This window comes from Tursiops truncatus, chromosome 13 (genome assembly GCF_011762595.2).
Source record: "Tursiops truncatus isolate mTurTru1 chromosome 13, mTurTru1.mat.Y, whole genome shotgun sequence".
In the NCBI taxonomy this organism is placed as follows: Eukaryota; Metazoa; Chordata; class Mammalia; order Artiodactyla; family Delphinidae; genus Tursiops; species Tursiops truncatus.
The window spans coordinates 68,169,267-68,190,306 of record NC_047046.1 but is presented as its reverse complement, the minus strand read 5'-3'; the positions used below and the strand labels follow the sequence as shown (position 1 = coordinate 68,190,306).

At 39.6% G+C, this 21,040-nt stretch overlaps 1 protein-coding gene across 1 annotated transcript in view; it reads right to left on the bottom strand.

The window, feature by feature from the left end:
* DCC (DCC netrin 1 receptor) overlaps positions 1-21,040 on the bottom strand; it is a 776,413-nt gene that overhangs the window by 86,798 nt on the left and 668,575 nt on the right. The window contains 2 exon segments of the mRNA XM_073789896.1: positions 4,073-4,299; positions 14,326-14,488. Coding sequence (XP_073645997.1) covers positions 4,073-4,299; positions 14,326-14,488 — 390 coding nt within the window.

Below are 21,040 nucleotides of genomic sequence, written 5' to 3'. Positions count from 1 at the left end.
TCTATACAGATTTATTATAATTCTATAAAATGTCATATTAAAGAGTCATAAAAAATAATAAGAAAGAGTGATACATGCATATTTAAAAATTTAATAAAAATCTGTTGAAAAATAAAACTGAAATTCTGAACACTATATATCACTAAAGAGCATATGATTCATTAACATGAAGTTTGGTCTTTTTTTTCCTTAAATGAAGTATAGCTGATTTACAATATTATATTAGTGTCAGGTGTACAGCACAGTAATTCAGTATTTTTATAGATTATACTACATTAAAAATTATTCAAAATAATGGTTATAGTACACTGTGCTATACAATTTATCCTTGTTGCTTATCTATTCTATACATAGTAGTTTGTATCTCTTAATCCCATTTCCCTATTTTGCCCCTCCGCCCTTCCCTCTTCCCACTGATAACCACTAGTTTGTTTTCTATATCTGTGAGTCTGTTTCTGTTTTGCTATATACATTCATTTGTTTTATTTTTTTGATTCCACAAATGAGTGATATCATACACTATTTGTCTTTCTCTGTCTGACTCATTTCACTAAGCATAATATTCTCTAGGTCCATCCACATTGCTGCAAATGGCAGAATTCCGTTCTTTTTTATGACTGAATAACATTCCATTGTATATGTATACCACATCTGTATCCATTCATCTGTTGATGGACATGTGGGTTGCTTCCATACCTTGGCTATTGTAAATAGTGCTACTATGAACATTGGGTGCATGTATCTTTACAAATCAGTGTTTTTGTTTTTTCTGAATAAATAGCCAGGAGTAGAACTGCTGGATCACATGGCAGTTCTATTTTTAGTTTTCTGAGGAACCTCCATGCTGTTTTCCACAGTGGCTGCATCAACTTACATTCCCACCTACAGTGTACAAGAGTTCCCTTTTCCTCACATTCTTGTCAATATTTGTTATTTGTAAATTTTTGATGATAGCCATTCTGAAAAGTGTGAGGTGACATCTCATTGTGGTTTTGATTTGCATTTCTCTAGTAATTAGCAACGCTGAGCATCTTTTTGTGTGCCTATTGGCTACTTGTATGTCTTCTTTGGAAAAATGTCTATTCAGGTCTTCTGCCCATTTTTTGATTGGGTTGCTTTTTTGTTTGTTTGTCTTTTTGATATTGAACTGTATGAGCTGTTTATATATTTTGGATATTAACCCCTTGTTTGGTAATATTATTTGCAAATATATTCTTTCATTTGGTAGGTTGTCATTTCATTTTGTCAATTTGTTTGTTCATTTTTTTTTTTTCTCTGCAAAAGCTCTTAAATTTATTTAGGTCCCATTTGTTGATTTTTGCTTTTATTTCTTTTGTCTTAGGAGACAGGTCCAAAAAAATACTGCTACCATCTATGTAAAAGAGTGCTCTGCCTATGTTCTCTTCCAGGAGTTTTATGGTTTCAGGTCTTACATTTAGGTCTTTAATCCATTTTGCATTTATTCTTGTACACGGTGCGAGGAAATGTAATTTCATTATTTTACATGTAGCTGTAAAGTTTTCCCAGGACCATTTATTGAAGAGACTGTCCCTTCTCCATTGTATATTCTTGCCTCTTTTGTCGTAGATTAATTGACCATAGGTGTGTGGGTTTATTTCTGGGCTCTTTATTCTGTTGCATTGACCTATGTGTCTGTTTTTGTGCCAGTACCATGCTGTTTTGATTGTTGTAGCTTTGTAGTATAGTCTGAAGTCAGGGAGCCTGATATCTTCAGCTTTGTTCCTTTTTCTCAAGGTTGTTTTGACAATTCAGGGTCTTTTGTGGTTCCATATAAATTTTAGGATTATTTGTTCTAGTTCTGTGAAAGATGTCATGGATATTTTGATAGGGATTGCATTAAATTTGTAGATTGTGTTGGGTAGTATGTCCATTTTAACAATATGAATTCTTCCAATCAGAGTTTTGTCCTTTTAACCACAACAGCACAGAGAATACTTCATGTATTGTCAAGTTTAACAAACAGGATTTTGAGTGCTACTTTCCCTGTTATTATAGAGTTGGCAAGTAGGTCCTCAAATTAAAGACAAATAGGCACAAGTATCTTCTCATTCTGAAGAAAACAGCCATTATCTGGAGTTAAACTTTTCGCAAGACTTAGTAAGAGACAACAAAACTTGTCTTGCTGACCCCAAATGTCATCTGAGCATATAAATGATAAGGGGAAAAATCAATAAGGAGGAATCCTAGAAATGATTAGCAAAAGCTTCTGAGGGCTGAGAGACAATTTTATTTCCTCCAGTGAGAGGCAGAGGTGCTTCTCACCTCCTGATGTCCAGTATGGAACAAAGCTACAAGAATGAACACCTATAGACTGTTGAGGTTCCTGCAAAAGAAGCTTTCATTCATTCTCTGGGTAGAAGCTTATTCAGGCAGCAGGCTTGCTGGCCTACACTGTGTCTATTTGAACAGAGGAAGAGGTAATTGAAGAAAGCAAGGCTGAGAGAGGAACAGTGTGGATTACAAGCTCTCTCATCATTTGACCTGTCAAAGATACAGGAGCTTCCTCTGGGTCAAGTGGGTACTTGGAAAGTTGACCAGGCTTGAGCCCTCTTGTTGGAATTCACGTAAGTGCGGATGACCCACAGGAGGACCAGTGAGGCTGACAGGTAGAGCTGCTCCTGGTGGGAGAGGGTTAAGTCCTGACTTGATATCTCAGGTTATGGAATTGGCCAGAGAAGGCATCCCACAGGGTCTCATAAAGACTTCATACTTGTATTTCATAAGACACTGAGAATTTGGATGCCACATGAGGACAGCCCATGTGCCCAGAAAGTGAGTGAAGAACTTCAAACTGTGCTTTCTTCCCTTCCACCTTGCCTTTCTCCTCCCATTTTTCCTTTACTTTCCCTCTCCGTCCCCACACAAAACCAGAAACAGCAGATAGGTAGGAAGAATGGGTAAAGGTGTTTCTGAAACAGAATATGCTCCTCCCTCCTGCTGTCCCACCCTACCACTCCATGTTCCTCCAAGGTGCTGGAGGATTTGAAAAAAACAAATTGTGACCCCCAGTGCTCAGAACCAGAAGCCTGACTGGCCATAAGGGGAAAAGAATCTTTAATTTAAATCTCGTATTATAATTTTTAATGGAACTGGATTATAGTTTAATAATTGAAAGTGACAAAAGTTAGGGACACTGCTTGAGATATTATTTAAGGTCTAGAAAAGGAATACGCAACTCATGATCGAAAATTGGTAAAGTCCTTGTTTAAACAACTCTGCAAGAAAGTCTAATCAACCAGTTACACATTCAAACAATTAAAATATTTAATTTGGTTTAAAACAGCTACTCATTCTATAAACAAACATCATGAGTAGACCAAGAGATTTTTTGATGAGAGTATTGGGTTGATTATTCAACTCCCCATAAGCATTTTGAAACTCTAAGGACCCACATAAACTGAAATATCTTACAACCACTTTCTGGATTTCTCAGTTATTCCTAGACATGGATTGTTCTGCACCAAATCATTAAACAGCAGGCTTTTTTCCATCAGATCACTTTGTACAGCAACAGAGCCTTCAGAGACTCCATTAGACTAGGCTAGTGATCATATAATGTGATTGCATGGGGATGACAGTTCATCTCCACCGTAATCAGGGCAAAGTAACAGAATAGTTGATGTTTTCAGACTTCAGGTGTCCCTGAAGTGATTTTTTTAAAGCAAGGAATTGACAGCAAATTTAAAATCAACTTTTCACAGACACAGAGAACTAAAATAGCTTCAAAGTTTGCCTTGACAAAACTTTTGTTCAAGCCGTAACAAAAAGCAATCAGTTCATTTAGCCTTCACATTTCAGTATGTCCCAACGGCATCACCTCTTACTTCTTAGAAGTTTCAAGAAGCATTACAGTTATAAAAGGCAGTCAACGCGATGATGGAATAGAAAGTAAACCTAGTTAATCAACCAAATTTACATCAGATTATTTTAACTGTTGGTAAATGATGTGCAAATTAGCGGAAAGGGTATATCCACAAAAGAGGGAGTCAAGAGCTCCTTTGTGGGGCGCAGAGTGGGATGTTTTTCCTGATGCCAGAGAGGTGAAAGTTACCTGAATGAGACGTGCTTTTGCTCCCCAGATGGGTCTCTGACTGGCTGTGACTGACTGGCGTGAGGTCTTGGCAACTCTGGATGGGGGAGTCCCTTCCTGCAGGGTCAGTGCCTGATGGCTTCTCAATATTTTTCATCTCCATTTCTTCATGATGGATCCAAAGATCAGGGGGCCGGAGGTCTTTCTGGCTGCCCTTCCTTTTGCCAACACTGTGGGTGGCCCGTTTCCTACGGAACAAAATTAGAAGGCAAATGTGAGTGCCTTTATTCAATGGCCCTTCCTCTTTTTTTCTCAGTCAATTCAAGTTCGAAGCAGGGAAGGAAACAAAAGCGCTCCCAGGAGAAAACTTGTGAAATCCAGGAATTGGCAGACTTGTCTTGGCTGCCTTTCCTCGTCTCCCCTGGAGCTTCACCACGTTACGGGAGATGTGGTGCTGGATCCCCAGGGCCCCGGCTGCCTGCCAGAGAGCACCTTACTCCAGCTTCTCCTGCTGTAGATTTGAGCACAAGGTGACAAGGGGTTACATGGAACCGTATGCCAATCTTTGGAGCTAGGCATAAGGTACCCGACTGCAACATCTGTTTAGGAGATAAATGACAGAGTTGCTTCAAAAGGGCAAATAGAAATAAAAAGGCCAGGATTTGTGCCAACCGCCAAGATTGGGGCTTAGAAGAGAGTCTAGAGCTCAGCTGTCCAATTTCATGTGCAATTGGGAAGCTGGCTGTTTGAAGACAAAAAGCTGCATGAGTGCATTCTTAGGAGAATAAAATACTGTCGTCTTGGAGGCACTAAGTGTCTGGATTCAAACACAGTAAGATCCATCCTTTGAAAAGAGAAGTCATGTTGGAAGTGTGCTTCAAATGTCTCTTATTTTCCTCAATAAGAATTTAGCAATCGTTAAGTTATTTTTCAGCAGTAGTATCCTCTTGGGGCTAGTGAGGTTCCAATGTTCCCTGCATGCTGAGTCAAAAGCATGGTGTTCCTGTTGGCCGTTCTCTACAGCAGGGGTCAGTTAACTATGGCCTGAAGGCCAAATCCTCCACTGCTTATTTGTGTGTGTTTTTTTGGTTGTTGTTGCTGTTGTTTTCTTTTTTAAGATTTTACTTTTGTTTTAATTGATATTTTGCTCAAAAGCACAGAACAGTGAACGTTTCAGTGCCGCAATGCTAGGGTTACAAGCAAAATCCTTAGGTCAAACAGTTACAGGATCCCACATCAGTTATTTCACATTAAGTGTGGGTTGTTAAAAAAAATGTATACAGAGGCTTCCCTGGTGGCGCAGTGGCTGAAAGTCCGCCTGCCAATGCAGGGGACACGGGTTCCTGCCCCGGTCCGGGAAGATCCCACATGCCGCGGAGTGGCTAGGTCCGTCAGCCATGGCCGCTGAGCCTGCGCGTCCGGAGCCTGTGCTCCGCAACGGGAGAGGCCACAACAGTGAGAGGCCCGCGTACCGCAAAAAAAACCAAAAAACAAAAAACTACACATATATATATCAGTGCTTTGCTTGAATGGAGCACAAACGAGACAAGCATTTTAATTTAATAACAAAGTTAAGCCTAGCACCTTTAAAATAAAATAAACACAAAAAGTAAGCACAAAAATATCCTTTCCATGGGGGGAAAATCCAGTTCACTAACAGTGCAAAGGAAAAGCAGCATTTTCAAAGCTGAAATTAAATGACACACCCACCCGCCACTCGGCCTTATATGGTGAACATGCAATTCTATTGCACCCTCCCTACCCAGGGCTGAAAAGATTCCAGATGGGAAAAGCTGCCCTGACGTCTAGGCCACGGGCTGGGAAGACTTAAGCGCAGGACAAGGAGATCAACGTGTTTGAGCGGGACGAGTTCTTTTTCAGCCAGGCCAACTGCTAACACTTCCAGTCACCCCCAGAGCCTCCCAGCTCCCCCCAGAGCCTCCCAGCCCGAGGGTGCCCATGGCCAAAGGCCTACCTGGTGTGACCCCGACTTCAGTGCGGGCATCTGAGCACAGAGCTCTGAGCAGCGCAAGGAATGGCGGCCTACGTCCCCCACAGCTGACGCTGCTTTGCAAATGGAGTATCTAGGCCGACTTGGGATAATTAAAAACATTTGTGATTCTTAACCCATTGTGATCAATTACAAGGTAGCGAATGTCTACATGTCAGGTCTGCCTCGTCTTAATATTTTGAACCATTAATGATTAGTCCTTTCCAGTGTGGTTTTACACCACTCACCAAGTTATGCTTTCTTTCTCATGAGCACTCCATCTTTACACTGAACCTTGGAGCTTCAGGTCTTACTTTTAACAAGTACAGCCACAAATACAAATATAAAAGGAAACACTGAGAAGCAGACTCCGTGGCCAAATACTTGCATTACAGGGTTAGGATAAGATAATGGCTAGATGTTTTTTTCTAAATCATTCAGCATTTACCAACTGTCCAGACCAAAGATGATTTCCAAGCACTAAAGTTCTGATTCCAACTTCTCCACTAACCCATGTGTAACAGAACTTATTCTGTTCCCAAATGCTCGTGGAGGACTTGCTTGCTCTGCTGTCACTGGTGCCGAATGGGCTTGTAGACACAAAATGCCATAAGGGATTGCAGTTTGTAAAAGGTGGGATGGAAGGGGTTTTTTGGTATGAACTCTTACCTACTATTTTGTTACACTGTTTTGGATAAAAATTTAGAAAGGATCCAAGTTAATGTAAAGTGCTTGTGAGAAATAGTGATCCATTTGCTCCAAAAAAAAAAAAAAAAAAATGCCTAAGGACTACGGTCACCAGCAAGACGATGAAAATGGTTCCCGTCAACACCAGGTTCTGCCCACACAGCACTGCCTACAGCCGCTCTGCTCAGGCAGCTCCATGGGGCTGGGGCCTCCAACGCCAATTTCTGTAAAGAAAGTTTTACTGGAATCTTGCCAAGCTCATTCGTTTTCACGTTGCATTGTTGAGGAGTTGCAACAAAGACCACCTGGCCCACAAAGCCGAAAATACTTACTATTGGGCCCTTTTCAGAAATGGTTTTCAACCTCTGCTCTACAGTTTTATAATTTTTAACATCTCCACTTGCAGCTTCTGCTTCTTTTAAAACAATAATGTGTCTTCATAAGGCAGAATTTAGACAGTTAAAATCTAACCTTTGGTAGAAGCCCAGAGAAGTACCTCTTTCTCACTTTCCTCACTTGCAATGAATGCTTTATGAGGATAACTGCTTTCATGTTAGCTAAATGGTTCAAATCAACTACTCTCAGTGGAGACTCTGTAACCTGTGCAAGGCCACTGAGAATGGCTTTGGTGTCCCCATTACCGGATAAGATGCTTTGTACATATTAGGCAATTAATAAATGTTCAGTAGTGTGATTCGTTGAATTTTTCTTAACATTCTTTTTTCTTGTCTTTCCTGAAGCATACTGATGAGGAGAGAAACAAAGAACCTCAGACTTCATATCTGTTTAGTAGTTTAGTGGAGAAATAATGCCGGGTTTTCTGCTCTACTATTTTCTCAACAAGTACCTGCACTTCGCTGAATTCCTGGCAGCAGGCTCACACTGACTCTAGACAATGGTAATAACCCCTAGATCATTAACCCCTAGATCATTTTCTTGTGTTTAAGATAATAACTCTCTTGCTAACCATTTATTCCCTGAATTCATTTCCTTACACTTCACCTGCCCACAGGAAATGAGTCTGTCGCTCTTTATGTAATCCATCTCTGGTCACTTAGAAGAACTTAATGTCATCTTCAAACTTGGAGATTTCACCCCATTATCTTTCTTTCTAACAGATCAAAATGCTAAATAACTTAAACCCTGGTGCCTATATGACTGCATACAGAGACACAGCAGTTCCCAAATCCAGGACAAGATCGTCAGAACGTCCATGAGAACTCAATATTTAAACAGCTTATGGTAAAGAAGTTTGTCAAATAATTTGTGAAACTAGAAGGAAATGATGAATTCTGGTTTCCCTTGCTTACATTCATGCCTTATTCATTCATTCATTCACCAGTCCCCATGACCTCAGTAACAAGCATCCCCAGGTGTATTGTATTAAAAAAAAAGTTCTAAACCTGATTGAGGCAGAACCTTTTTAGTATGTTATGATTTACAACTTCCATCTGGAAAGAAATTATTATTCCTGATGAAATTCATAGGCATTTTTCTGATGGATTTTAATCAGATCAAGACCTCTTCTGAGCAGCTGCTTATCTACCTAGCTGACAGTCATCAAGAATCTAAATATCCCCATTTTTTTTAGATTCTTTTCCCATATAGGTCATTACAGAGTATTGAGTAGAGTTCTCTGTGCTATACAGTAGGTCCTTATTAGTTGTCTATTTTATATATAGTAGTGTGTATATGTCAATCCCAATTTATCCCCCCCCTTTGTAACCATAAGTTTGTTTTTTACATCTGTGACACTATTTCTGCTTTGCAAACACTCAATTCAATACTCTGTAATGACCTATATGGGAAGAGAATCTAAAACAGACTGGATATATGTAGAAGTGATTCACCTTGCTGTACAGCAGATACTAACACAACATTGTAAATCAACTATACCCCAATACAAACAAAAAAAAAAATCTAAAGATCTCTAGCAGACTTTATTTCCTTTCTGTATATATTCTACGAAAGACCATCTAACCACTTCTGCTTTGTATAATGTCTCTTATCAAGAGAAAAAGCTTTGGCCTTGGAGAGCCCTCCTTCCCCTGCTGGTAGTAGCCCAGTGGTCCATATAGCAGGGTTGTAATAACACTGACATTTGCTCATAACTAAATTGTGTGAAATTTGTCCTAAAACCTGTAGGAACAGCTGTTACCCCAACCTTTTGCCCATCTGCTGGTTCCTTGACATAATCACTGCTGTCCGTTTTGGTCCACAGTTCCTCTATCTCACCATTTGGAATCTTCAAAATTTGTACGTAGGTGAACCCCGTGCAATGTTCCCTAAAGTATGGTCCTTGGACTGGTAGCATCGGCATTACCTGGGAACCTGTTAGAAATGCGCATTCTCAGGCCCCACCCCATCAGAAACTGGGGAAGGGGGTCATGAGGCCCAGCAATCTGTGTTTTAACAGCCCTTGAGAGGAATCTGATGCACAGAAATTTTGAGAAGCACTGTCTTAAGTGAATGATTTGGTTTTGTTTGTTTGTTTTTATTATAAAGCTAGTTTCTTCTATTCGATGTAGAATATGTCACGTTTATCCCTCCCCCCCACACACCTTTTCTTACAGGTACCAGTAATCGTTTGGCTTCCAAAAATAGCTGCAGGATAGGAGTGTCTCTTCCCACCCATGTATTCTTGAATAAAGGCAAAGCAAGGAATCTTCCACGGCTCTCTTTGCTCTTTCTCATACTATGGCAAAGCTTCCAGAGTATAATCAAATTCTGGTGGGTTTTGTTCGTTAGTTTTATCTATCTATCTATCTATCTATCTCTGTATCTCTGTATCTATCTATCTATCCATCTATCTATCCATCCATCCACCTATCTGATCTTGCTTCTGCCCACAAAGCCTTCACAGTACTCTTTACTTACAAACTACTTACCCTTTAAGATTCCCTTCAAGCCTGTTTTCTTTAGGAAACCTTCCTGACCACTTTAGGTCTGTGTAATCTTAGAATAGCTAAACCATTTCCCTGGTCTCTCTCTATACCACTCACCTTGCATTGATCACTGTTTGTCTTATTGGGCTGGCCAGATGCTCCCTGTGTGTGCGCTGGTTTCCGCCAGCGATACTGATGCAAACTCTCTTTACTTCCTTTCTGTAACATCACCCATTGTTTTACAACATGTATCCACTTGTTTATTCAGTGAACATTTATGGAATAGTAAATGTGTCAAGAAGTATGCTAAGGACTAGAAATGCAAAGATCAGTGAGACAGTGGGAGTTTAATAAACAAATGAAAAAAGGCATGGCTTCTGCATTGTTGGAGCAGGGAGCACGCACTGGGGCATGGCAGGGAGGAAAGCTGAAAAAGTAGAGGGGACCAAATCATAACAGATACATTTAAACTATCAGTAAGTCAGTGGGAAACTGCAGAAAGGTTTTTAGCTCAAGAGTTAACATTCATCAGATTTGTTACTTTGTAGATCACACACCAAGCACATAGAAATCACTTGAATTGAATGATAAAAACGTGTCATTATTTTTTTTTAATTTTCCTCCATCCAAATCTTTCCCAAAGCTTTCCAGCCTCCTAATTATCTATACTGATTATTTTTACTCTACTGACTGCTACTAAAAACGAAACAAAAAACTTGTATTGGAAAGCCAGAGAAAATATTTCCTAGATACTCAAATGAACCTGCCTTTTCCGAGATGGAACTAAGATATATTGATGTCTTAAGTGGTTGTCAGTTAAAATCCTTGTGTGGTGAATACTGAAAACCAATGGAATGTTAAAATTTTGAAAATAGTGAGAGTGACCTATAGTAAAGTACAATAGATTTCATTTGCGTTGAAACATTTGATCCTCACTCAGTACTGAAGATAATTATTTTTGTTAAGATTTGAATGCGTGTGGATATTTAAAACTTGCTGTGTCCACGTCAAATCAAAGAGGAGGCTTAGTTAACTGGTGATTTTACCATGTAAACCTTGAATTTCACTTACACATTTAAATTTAATGTATTCGGACAAGTTGTTGGCCATCTACCCACGTGTTCATGTAACCATGTGTCCAGAATTTCCAGGATAGTCTCAATGTCAAATATTTTTTTCTTTAGTATCTGTAGATACCTTCTAACTTATCAAAATACACATTCTACATTTTGGCCAGGAAAATATTATTCCTCTGTTAAAAAGCACCAAAATCCCCCATCAATTTAAGCTTTATTAAAACACAAATTTTCAATATTATGATATTCTACTATAATCTCACTAATTCAGAATGTGTAAGGGAAGTCTCTTCAAAATGTTTTAATTAATAGCTAAAAAGAAATGCAGTTATTTTTATTTCATGTGAATTTGAAGCTAAATGCTACCATGTGATTTTGTAATTTAGCAGTAGTCCATGGAGAATTTTAGTGGTAGAGGGTTGACAGAAAAGCATTTAGTCCCATTTCTTATTTGAGGAAACAGGTATTCGGAGACTAGGTCTTCCCTTAGGTGTAATTAAATACTATTAATTTAATTAAAGAAGTGGTAGAATCAGAACTAGAACTTGGGTTCTAACTTCTGTTAGTTATTTTATAACAAAAAGAAAATCTTACCAACTAGAATGTGAGTCAATCAGATAAGCTAGCTCATTACCTCATTACATAAATCACAGAATAAAACGCATAGACACTAACTTGAACGAAGTATTACTGATAGTACACAAAAATGTTTCAAATCCATGTGGATGTAATTCAAGTCCCCCAGTAAAACACATAGACAATTTACACTCTCCAGCTGTCCTTAAATAAAGAGATATTGAAGAAGCACACGGATATCTCCTACTTCACCTTATTAATTACATTAAACTCCCATTTCTGAGAGCCCTGTAATGGACATTATTTCTGCTTCAAATTACAACTGATTTTGCTTTCATCTGCATTATTTAGTTTGTTCTACAAGTGCAGTGGTGGTGCTGTGGGGGAAGGAGGACCTCTCAATGAAATCAAGAAAAGCTAAACTAAAACTCAGAAATATCTTAAAGGAGAGATTTTCTTTTTTCCTTTTTCTCTGTTAACATATACAAACAAAGAGATCAGGATGAATGCCATTGGGCCTGTTACTGAAGAAAAATATGTGAAGCTAAACTGTGAAAATATGCCAAGTAAATATTAAGAGACTTTGGGAGTGGGGTGAGGAAAAACCCAAGCGGCAGTAGCATATGAGCTATAAATTCACTTTCTTTGGGTTTTCAGTCATTCATGGAGTGATTTATTCTTTCAATCATTCCCTAATTTTATTTTATTTATTTATTTTTTTTGTGGTACGCGGGCCTTTCACTGTTGTGGCCTCTCCTGTTGCGGAGCACAGGCCCCGGACGCGCAGGCTCAGCGGCCATGGCTGACGGGCCCAGCCGCTCCGCGGCATGTGGGATCCTCCCGGACCGGGGCACGAATCCGTGTCCCCCGCATCGGCAGCCGGACTCCCAACCACTGCACCACCAGGGAAGCCCCATTCCCTAATTTTAAAAACAAGTGACACCCAGGGTTCAGCTTCTACTCTTTCTATATAAAACCTTCAAGCTTCTAACAAAGTACTTAGGGTGGGATTTAGGACAATTTGAGAGTTTCCCAAAACAGCACCACATCCCACTTTTGCACATGGAGAAGACTAGCATTTTCTCTGTGGAGAAACAACACAGGTCCAGGAGCTCAGTTCATCAAGTCAATATAACCCTCAAACATTCTTCTAACAATGAGGAAAATGATCAAAACAAAACAAAACACCTCACTACAGATGGTTTAGTTATTTCAATTCGTTTTGTGAACGCATCCATGTTTTTAAAACTGTCGTGAAATAAGACCAGAAACTGCTGTCCTCCGTGCTTCCATTTCTGTGAATCTTTCTCAGCTCTGCCTCAGAGACCTGCAGCTTTGATTTTTCACCATTCTTTGTTTACAAGGGCCCTTTCCTGGGATTGCTGGACCAAGAGATTGTTCAACGACTTAATCACAGTGATTTTCCCCCAGAGTCTTACCAAGTGCCCAGCACTCTAGAAGCTCAGTGGGCAATTATGACTTTCCAGATGCTTACACAGGAGACCCACCTTGTTAATCTCATTCTGTCTGGTTCCCTGTTCGGAAACAATGGACCAGCACACCAGCTATCATCAGCTTCAAGACAGTCCAGTCAAATGAATGCAGCTGGATATAAAATTTGACCTGTCATCTAAATAAATGAAATGCAAAGACTACATCTATACCTATGTTACTTTCTTCAGTATGTACATCTTCCTGTACCCTGTTACTAAATACCTTACTTCAAAATGCTGGAAGATACACTAGAAATCAACAAATAGGATCACAGCATTTTTAAAAAGAGAGAAAGGCTGAGGTATTGCCAGGGGAAGAGGGAAAATTATTTGCTAGAGAATCTTTCTCCAGCAATGTGTATGGTATACAGTTGTCAAACCAGCCACCTATGGGCCCATGCCTCAGACTTGCAGAACACCATGCCTCAGGCCAAAAACAAACAAAAATTAAGGAAAAAGCCTATTGTAGCCAATCCAGTGAGAAGAGCACAGCTGAAAAAGACATATCATGTTGGATTTGAAAAGTGCTAGAGAGCCAGAAAATAACCAGAAGGTTATTGCTGATTCCCACAACTGGCTGATACAAGGTTAATATGCTGTTTATGGGGTATCGTTGGGAGGGGATAAGCTCAGTTAAAACCCCTTTTCCATTCCAAACTTTGTACTTTGATATATCTTTCTCTGCATGTGCTATAACCTAGAGCTGCACGATATGAAAATATTTTTAAACCCCTCAAAATTTTTAATTTCTGAAAATCCACCGTAGCCAGGAAATATGAACCATTTTGAATTTCTGGAATCTCTCGTCTATCCTAACTACTCCCTCTAAACTAAACATTCCATAGTATTATAATTACGTTGAGTTTGGTAGTCTATACTGTCATTCATGCAGCAAGCATTGATTAACTGCCTTCAGGCCTTCTTGCCAAAAGGGATACGTAAATACTTTTTTTTTTTTTTTGCGGTACGCGGGGCCTCTCACTGCTGTGGCCTCTCCCGTTGCGGAGCACAGGCCCCGGATGCGCAGGCTCAGCGGCCATGGCTCACGGGCCCAGCCGCTCCGCGGCATGTGGGATCCTCCCGAACCGGGGCACGACCCCACGTCCCCTGCATCGGCAGGAGGACTCTCAACCACTGCGCCACCAGGGAAGCCCATGACACGTAAATACTTTTAGAGGAATACACATCTCCAATGTTTTATACATAATTGCAGAGAGAGGGCCATAAGTAGGGACATGGTGAAGTCCACTCTCTAAGTGTTACTTAAGGAATACCTGCTCTCATTTGAAAGGAAGAATCTGGTCTCAAGAAGTAAAATCAAACAGAAATGCAGAGTGAGTGTTCAGGTGGATTCTACTATTAATTCTGCAAGCCTAGCCCTCACCCTCTTAAGTTATGGGCCTGGAATGGACAAAGGCAAGATTTTGCCCAGCTCTGGAGAGGAGATAAGGAACATGTAGTGAATTCTGGAAGCACACAGGAAGAGAGCCGTCAAAAATCTAACTCAAAAAGATGGTCGTCAGGTCAAGCAGTGACTTCTCATCTCTTGGGAACTAGCTGTACCTACTTTCTCTGCTGGGCTGAAGAACGCCGGGTGCAAATCACGGCCACAATCACCACCACCAGCACTGTGATGACGCCAACGGTGACCACAATAATCACAAGCAGGTTGCTGTTCTTCTGAGGAGTGACGCTGCCATGTGGGGGGTGCATCTGGCCAATGGGTGGCTCTGGGAAAAGACAGGCAAATGAAGATCATGTTTAGGGAGATGTGACAGCCATGGCTTATCAAGCTCGGTTAAGAATTCAAAGAGTTCCTATTGTTCTGGGCATTCCTGAAGCTGGGGCAAAAAGCAATGAAACAGGAGAGCAAAGATCGAATTATCTACCCAAGATAAATGAAACCAATGTTCCCATGGAAACTTACATAGGAATATTCACAGCAACGTTATTCAGAATCACCAAAAGTGGGAAACCCCCAAAGCCATCAACTGATGAATGGATAAACAAGTGTGATATATACATGCAATAGAATACCACCCAGTCATAAAAAGGAATGAAGTATTGATACATGCTACAAAATTCATGTACCTTGAAAATGATATACTAAGTGAAAGGAGCCAGACCCAAAAGGCCACGTATTGTACAATTCTACTTCTATGACATATCCAGAATAGGCAAATCTACTGAGACAGAAAGTAGATTAGTGTTTGCCAGTGGATGTGGGGAGAAGTGAATGGGGAAAGACTGCTAATGGGCAGAGGGTTTCCCTTTGGGGTGATGAAAATATTCTAAAGCTAGATAGTGGCGATGGTGGCACAACCTTGTGAATATGCTAAAAACCACTGAACTGTGCACTTTGAAAGGGTAAATTCATGGTATGGGAATTATATCTCAATGGAAAAATATAATTAAGCTATGGTATTGAGTAGAAAGTGGGGAAGGCAGGAAGCATGCCGCTTTGAACGATAAGAATTCCAGTATGACAAGAGTCAGAGAAGGCTGAGAAAATACTATTTATTTGATGCTGTGAAAGACAAACTATTTGACACCAATCACTCATACTTTCCATTCCTTTTAAGAAGCTATCCATAAAGCACATTTAATTTTCAACCTGTCAAGGGTGTATGAATCCCATTTAAAAGCAGCCACAGGGTTGGAAAGAGTGTCATAAAGTCCTAAGATAAATTTTTCCTGTGCTGCAACTGTACCACGTGGTAGACAATATTCAGGTGAAAATAGAATGATAATCTGCTTATGTAAGCAAGAATGACTAATGACCCTTTAAATAGCTTTCTTTAAACCCTCAGTGATTAATCAATTAGAAATATTCTGATTTATGTCATATTTACTATTACAAGCTACCAAATTCTAAAAAGTATATATTAGCATATAGCTTTATTTATAAATAATTTAAAAAGTAGCAGAAAGCAATGAATTTGGATGTTTTCCTAGATCTAAATTTGAATGAGTTTCTTCAACAACCCATATTAGCTTTCTATACCCGTTGAGCAAAATCTTTAGGCCTTTTGTACCTCAGTGCCTTTACCTATAAAATGGAAATAATAATATTTATCATATGTAGTTACTGTCAGAATTAGAAAAAATACAGACAAAGCAACTATCTCAGCAACTATCTGACACAGTGTAATTGCTTATAATATCATTATCCCACTGAAACATAAAATAAAATGTTGCCTAAATTAATAATCTACCATATCATTTGGGATATTTTTGGTGTGGACTTCCAAACTATTGATACAAACTTTTTAGACATAATATTCAATGTGAAAGATAAATTAACTTGTTTGCATAAGTGAATATAATAACCCAGCACTTGCCTCAAAATTGAAACACTATCTTTTGACAAGTTACCTAAGAATCATTGGGTTTTTTTTTTTTTTTGAAAAGATAGTCACCTAAATTTAAACAAATTATTGCTGATTCAATATTGTTGGGGAAAAAAATTAAGTGCTACCGATATAACTTGAATCTCAGGGGCGGGTAACCATCAAGTTTTTACACAGCACTTTCTGTTAAAAGATTCTGATTATAAATGAAAGAAATAAGGTTTCCTTGAAGTAATTTTTTCATTTATTACAAAGGAATGAGGCAAGTAATGAAAGGTTAGAACTTTCTGTGTCGTAGTTTTACTTACAATTTAAAAAGTCATGTTACAGTAGTATCTCAATATGCCCTTTCTGTTCTTAATAAATTAATCGATTGGAATAAATTAACCTTTTATGTGAAAGTGTACAATGGAGGCCGTTGGGGATCTCATGGATTTTATTAGCTTAACTTAAATTTAACAGTTCACCATTTCTGACAAACTTAGTTGGAGTCGTACCCGGCAGTAACACTGTATGAATATTTTTTAAAACCATGTAAATTGGAATTTTTCAAATTTTTGCTCTTCCTTCTTTCTTTCCACCTAGGAAGATGTCATGCTCCAAATTAGAAAATAATGACTCTGGATTCTGCTGAGCTTTAATTTTTTTTTTTTTTTTTTTTTCCGGCAAGCGGGCCTCTCACTGTTGTGGCCTCTCCGGTTGCGGAGCACAGGCTCCGGACGCGCAGGCTCAGCGGCCATGGCTCATGGGCCCAGCCGCTCCGCGGCATGTGGGATCGTCGCGGACGGGGCACGAACCCGTGTCCCCTGCATCGGCAGGCGGACTCTCAACCACTGCGCCACGAGGGAAGCCCATGAGCTTTAGATTAAGTGAGATATTGATGTCATTTGCCTCACAGAGTTGGGTTCATGAGGGCTCCCATTATAAATCTTTGATTCCAGGCCTTTATGACTTCTTCATAAAAGTTCCATCAGTTTAAAACTTGGTTTTCAAGATCTTTCATTAATTTCCCAATCTCCATTCAAAGGCTGACTAATCAGAATATCTGACACTGAACAGGCAGTAAATAAAGTCAAGTGCAATGGTGTCTTTAGATGGAGTCGATCCTTGTTATTTGCAGTAGTTGTGTTCTATAAAGACATCACAAATACTAAATTAGGGAATACGAAGTATTGCTTCTAGAGGAAACACAGTGTCATGTTCCTGGGAGCCTACCTTTTTATCAACCAATCAAAGCACAACCTTGTTTCATGGGGGTTTCTGTTTAAAGGTGCCTTATTTGATATGTAATGTTGATTCATTAAATTGAACTCATAGCCAACAGCGCTATAAATTCATGCCTGAGTGAAGCTTAATTAACACACATAGTTTCTCCATCAGACACATCAGCCTTTAGTGTTTAGGAACACTAGAAAGCACTTCATCGCCACATTTAGGGACAGCTTTAAACAGTGAAACCACCAACAAAACCCCACAAAAATGTGAAAAATTGGTACTAAATGTAGTGCCGAAAGGACACATCCATGGTATGAGAGCTGAACCATCAAGGCAGAACGCCACCTTGTTCCAGCTCAGCTGAGTTTGTGAGCACTGGGCTGCTCAAATTTCTGGCTGCTCTGCACATGTCCAAGGATTATCATAAAAGCACCATAATTACTGGTTTTGGGGGTTACAAATAAAATTTTAGAGAGTAGGTAAATTCATGAATAGAGAACCTGCAAATAATGATGATCAAGCAGATATCTAAATATATTAAAAGAGTGCTCTAAATTAGGAAAAAATTTAGAACTCACAAATCTAGATTGTGTAGGTAAGAGTTCTGGGAGATAGCCTGATTCCAAAAGGGGCAAGGTGACTTTTGCCCCCTTTCGGAAGCTGAACGGTGTAATTCAAAGGCTTACAAGCTCCTCCAGGGCACTGTGATTATTTCATGAGATAACGGATGCATCACCCTGACCACACACCCTGGCACAGAGTTGGTGCTCAACAGATATGATGCGGTCCAATACAGTTCATTCTATGTGATTTTTCCAAATTAAAGAAAAATACAGTATCCTAATTCATCTGTTCCTGGTGTTAGCCTAAGAGTGTGGGTATCCAATGTCAGAGTCATCAAGACCTAGATATGTTTCATTAAAATCAGGGAGAAGGGAGTCACATTTTTTAAATATCACATGAGCATTCCATCCAACTTAATTTTCATGATATCTGATCACCGCAAATGATTTCATCCTTTTTATACTAAATTCAATAAAAGCAAACATAGATTTCATAATCTGTTGGGTCTAAAGTCTTAGTAATGATTAGAAAATTGGTTTAGTGTAACTACTACTAAGGTCTTTAATTTTTATGATACTTGGTAGGCTTTCAAAAATATTTTATGTGTCTCATCATATTTGCCCTCAAAAATTCTGCAGTAGGCTCATGGATAGACAGGTACTCTGAGTGCTTAAGTATCACATAGAACACAAAGCCATGTATCGAATCCAGGAGTCCTGGCTCCCATGTTGAGAACCTGGTCTCATTGCCACAATGGCTGAGCCCTAATAGCTACACAATAACAATAGGAAGGCAAACAATGTGAACATAAGATTGACAAGTTCAGTTCTGGGGAGACAAACAGATCCAATGAAAGCTTCTAGTTGGGAAATTAACCTCCCTCCCATGATTGCAGTGTTCTCGGATAACGGTTTTGTTATTAGAACACTTTCAGCTCAACGTAAGTCTTCATAATTTCACAGGCAATTGAATTTGAACAGACATTCATATGGTATTGAATATTTCAAAGCATTTCACCCTGAAATAAGGTACTATATAGTCAATCAGCTGGAAGAGATCTCACAGATAATCTAGCCCAGTGTTCCCTAAAATGAAATATTAATCACCATTATGGGGGAAAAAGGTTCCTTGGTCAATTAAGGTGGAAAACATATTTTTTCCCTCAAATATCAGAATTTTGAACATGCTAATGTGAACTATGCATTGCCAGGAGCGGTAGCACAGAAATGGCAGAGAATGTATTCAATTATTCCATAAATAAGATCCAATTGGGTGCTGTGGATATGATGTTGTGATCAAACTATGGGTAAGTGGTAATTATATGATATGATGGAGGTGTTAACTATGGTTGTCACCATTCTGGATTATTTAAGTGGATCAAATCAGCTCATTGTACACCTTAAACTTACACAATGTTATAGTCAATTATTTTCCAATAAAGCTGGAGGCAGGGGGAAAAGCCATGAGAGGATTCAAGTAGGCAAAAAGAGACAATATGAGATAAGACACATACACAGGTGTGAGATAGTCAGAGGCTTGCCCAACTCGTTGGACCACAGAAGAAAAACAATTCCTATATATTAAATGTTCTGTCTTCCATTCCTGAAACATGGACCCCATCTGGGTCACTGTGACATGAACAGAATGTCAGGTTACTTCTCACCTGAGATCAAGGCATAGCCAATAGAATAGAAGGGAGTTGTGAAAGCTCCATTTCTGAGCTATTTTTCTGGAAGGGTGGAGAAGGAAGAACAGCCAGGCTATGAAACCATTAGAATGTATTTATGGGGCCACATATACATCATTTCCTAATAATGTGTATGTCATGGTCTTCTTGTATATTGTGTAGTCTGAGAATAATTTCCAAATTAGCATATTGATTGCTCCCTACCAAAAAAAGAGGGGGGCATAATTGTTGATCTCATGGAGCTTACAATTCACTGGACAAGATTTATATCAAACAAATCATGAAGCAAATAAATATAACATTACCACTATAGTTGGTGTTTTAAAGAAAAGTAGAGTTCATGTAGAAAGATATAACATGAGGATGTGATACGAGGTCATGGACAGAGGAGGGAGGTCACGAAAGGCCTCATTATAGAAGCGACATTTAAGCTAAATTATGAAGTGTTGCTAGGAGTTAGTTCTTGTTCCTTTACAAGGGAACTGAGAGCAGACTGTGCGTGTGTCTGGAACACTGGGAGCAAAAAGGAAATGGCACAAAATGAGGCTGAAAAGAGAAACAGGACCTTGTTCCCATGAGCTCTGTAGATCACATTCAGTTATCCTCGGTAAAATCACAGATGGTTTAAGAGTTTTCAGCAACGTGACAGGCTTGATTTGCTCCAAGGAGACATCTCTTCCCTCTGCGTGGAGAGGGGTTGGTGGTGGAAAAATAGAGACCAGCTAAGAGGATATGGAATTCTCCAGGTGAGAGTCGATGATAGCTTAAACTGAGATGGTGGCAACTTCAGTCAAGCAAGGAGGACACGTACACAATATAGTTTGAAAGTAAATGAATAAAGCAGATTGCACTTGGGGCAGGAAAGAAAGGAGGAGTCAGATTCAGGCCTCAGCAATATCCTTATGTCTAGGATGAGGGAGAGGGCGAAAGGGCAGGTAGGCTCAATGGGGCAAGAACAAAAGTTCAGTCTTGAATATGTCAGGGTTGAGATCTTATGATGAATTGTAAAGAGGCAGCTAGAAGGTCTGTGTTAGATATATAAATGTGGGAGCTGGCATACAGATGGAATTTGAAGCCTGGGAGTAGGTGAGATCACCAAACTCAAGGGTATAGAGTGAGCAGAGATGCTCTCTCAAGACAAATCCTCTAGTATTCAGGTAGAAGGCGAGGACCTGGCAAAAGGAAGTGAGTACCAAACGAATTTCCCAATGATTACTTGACAATGGAACACTTTTTTCTCAGAGATTCTCATGGGACCCATGTACCCTGGACCAACCTTTCGGGAATGCTAACCAAGCTTAGTGGTTGTTAACTGGGGAGATTTTGCCCCCCAAGGGGAAATTTGGCAATGTCTAGAGACAGTTTTGGTTGTTACAACATGGTAGAGAGGAAATACTACTGGCATCTAGTGGATGAAGGCCAGGGATGTTGCTAAACATCCTACAATGCACAGGATGAACCCAACG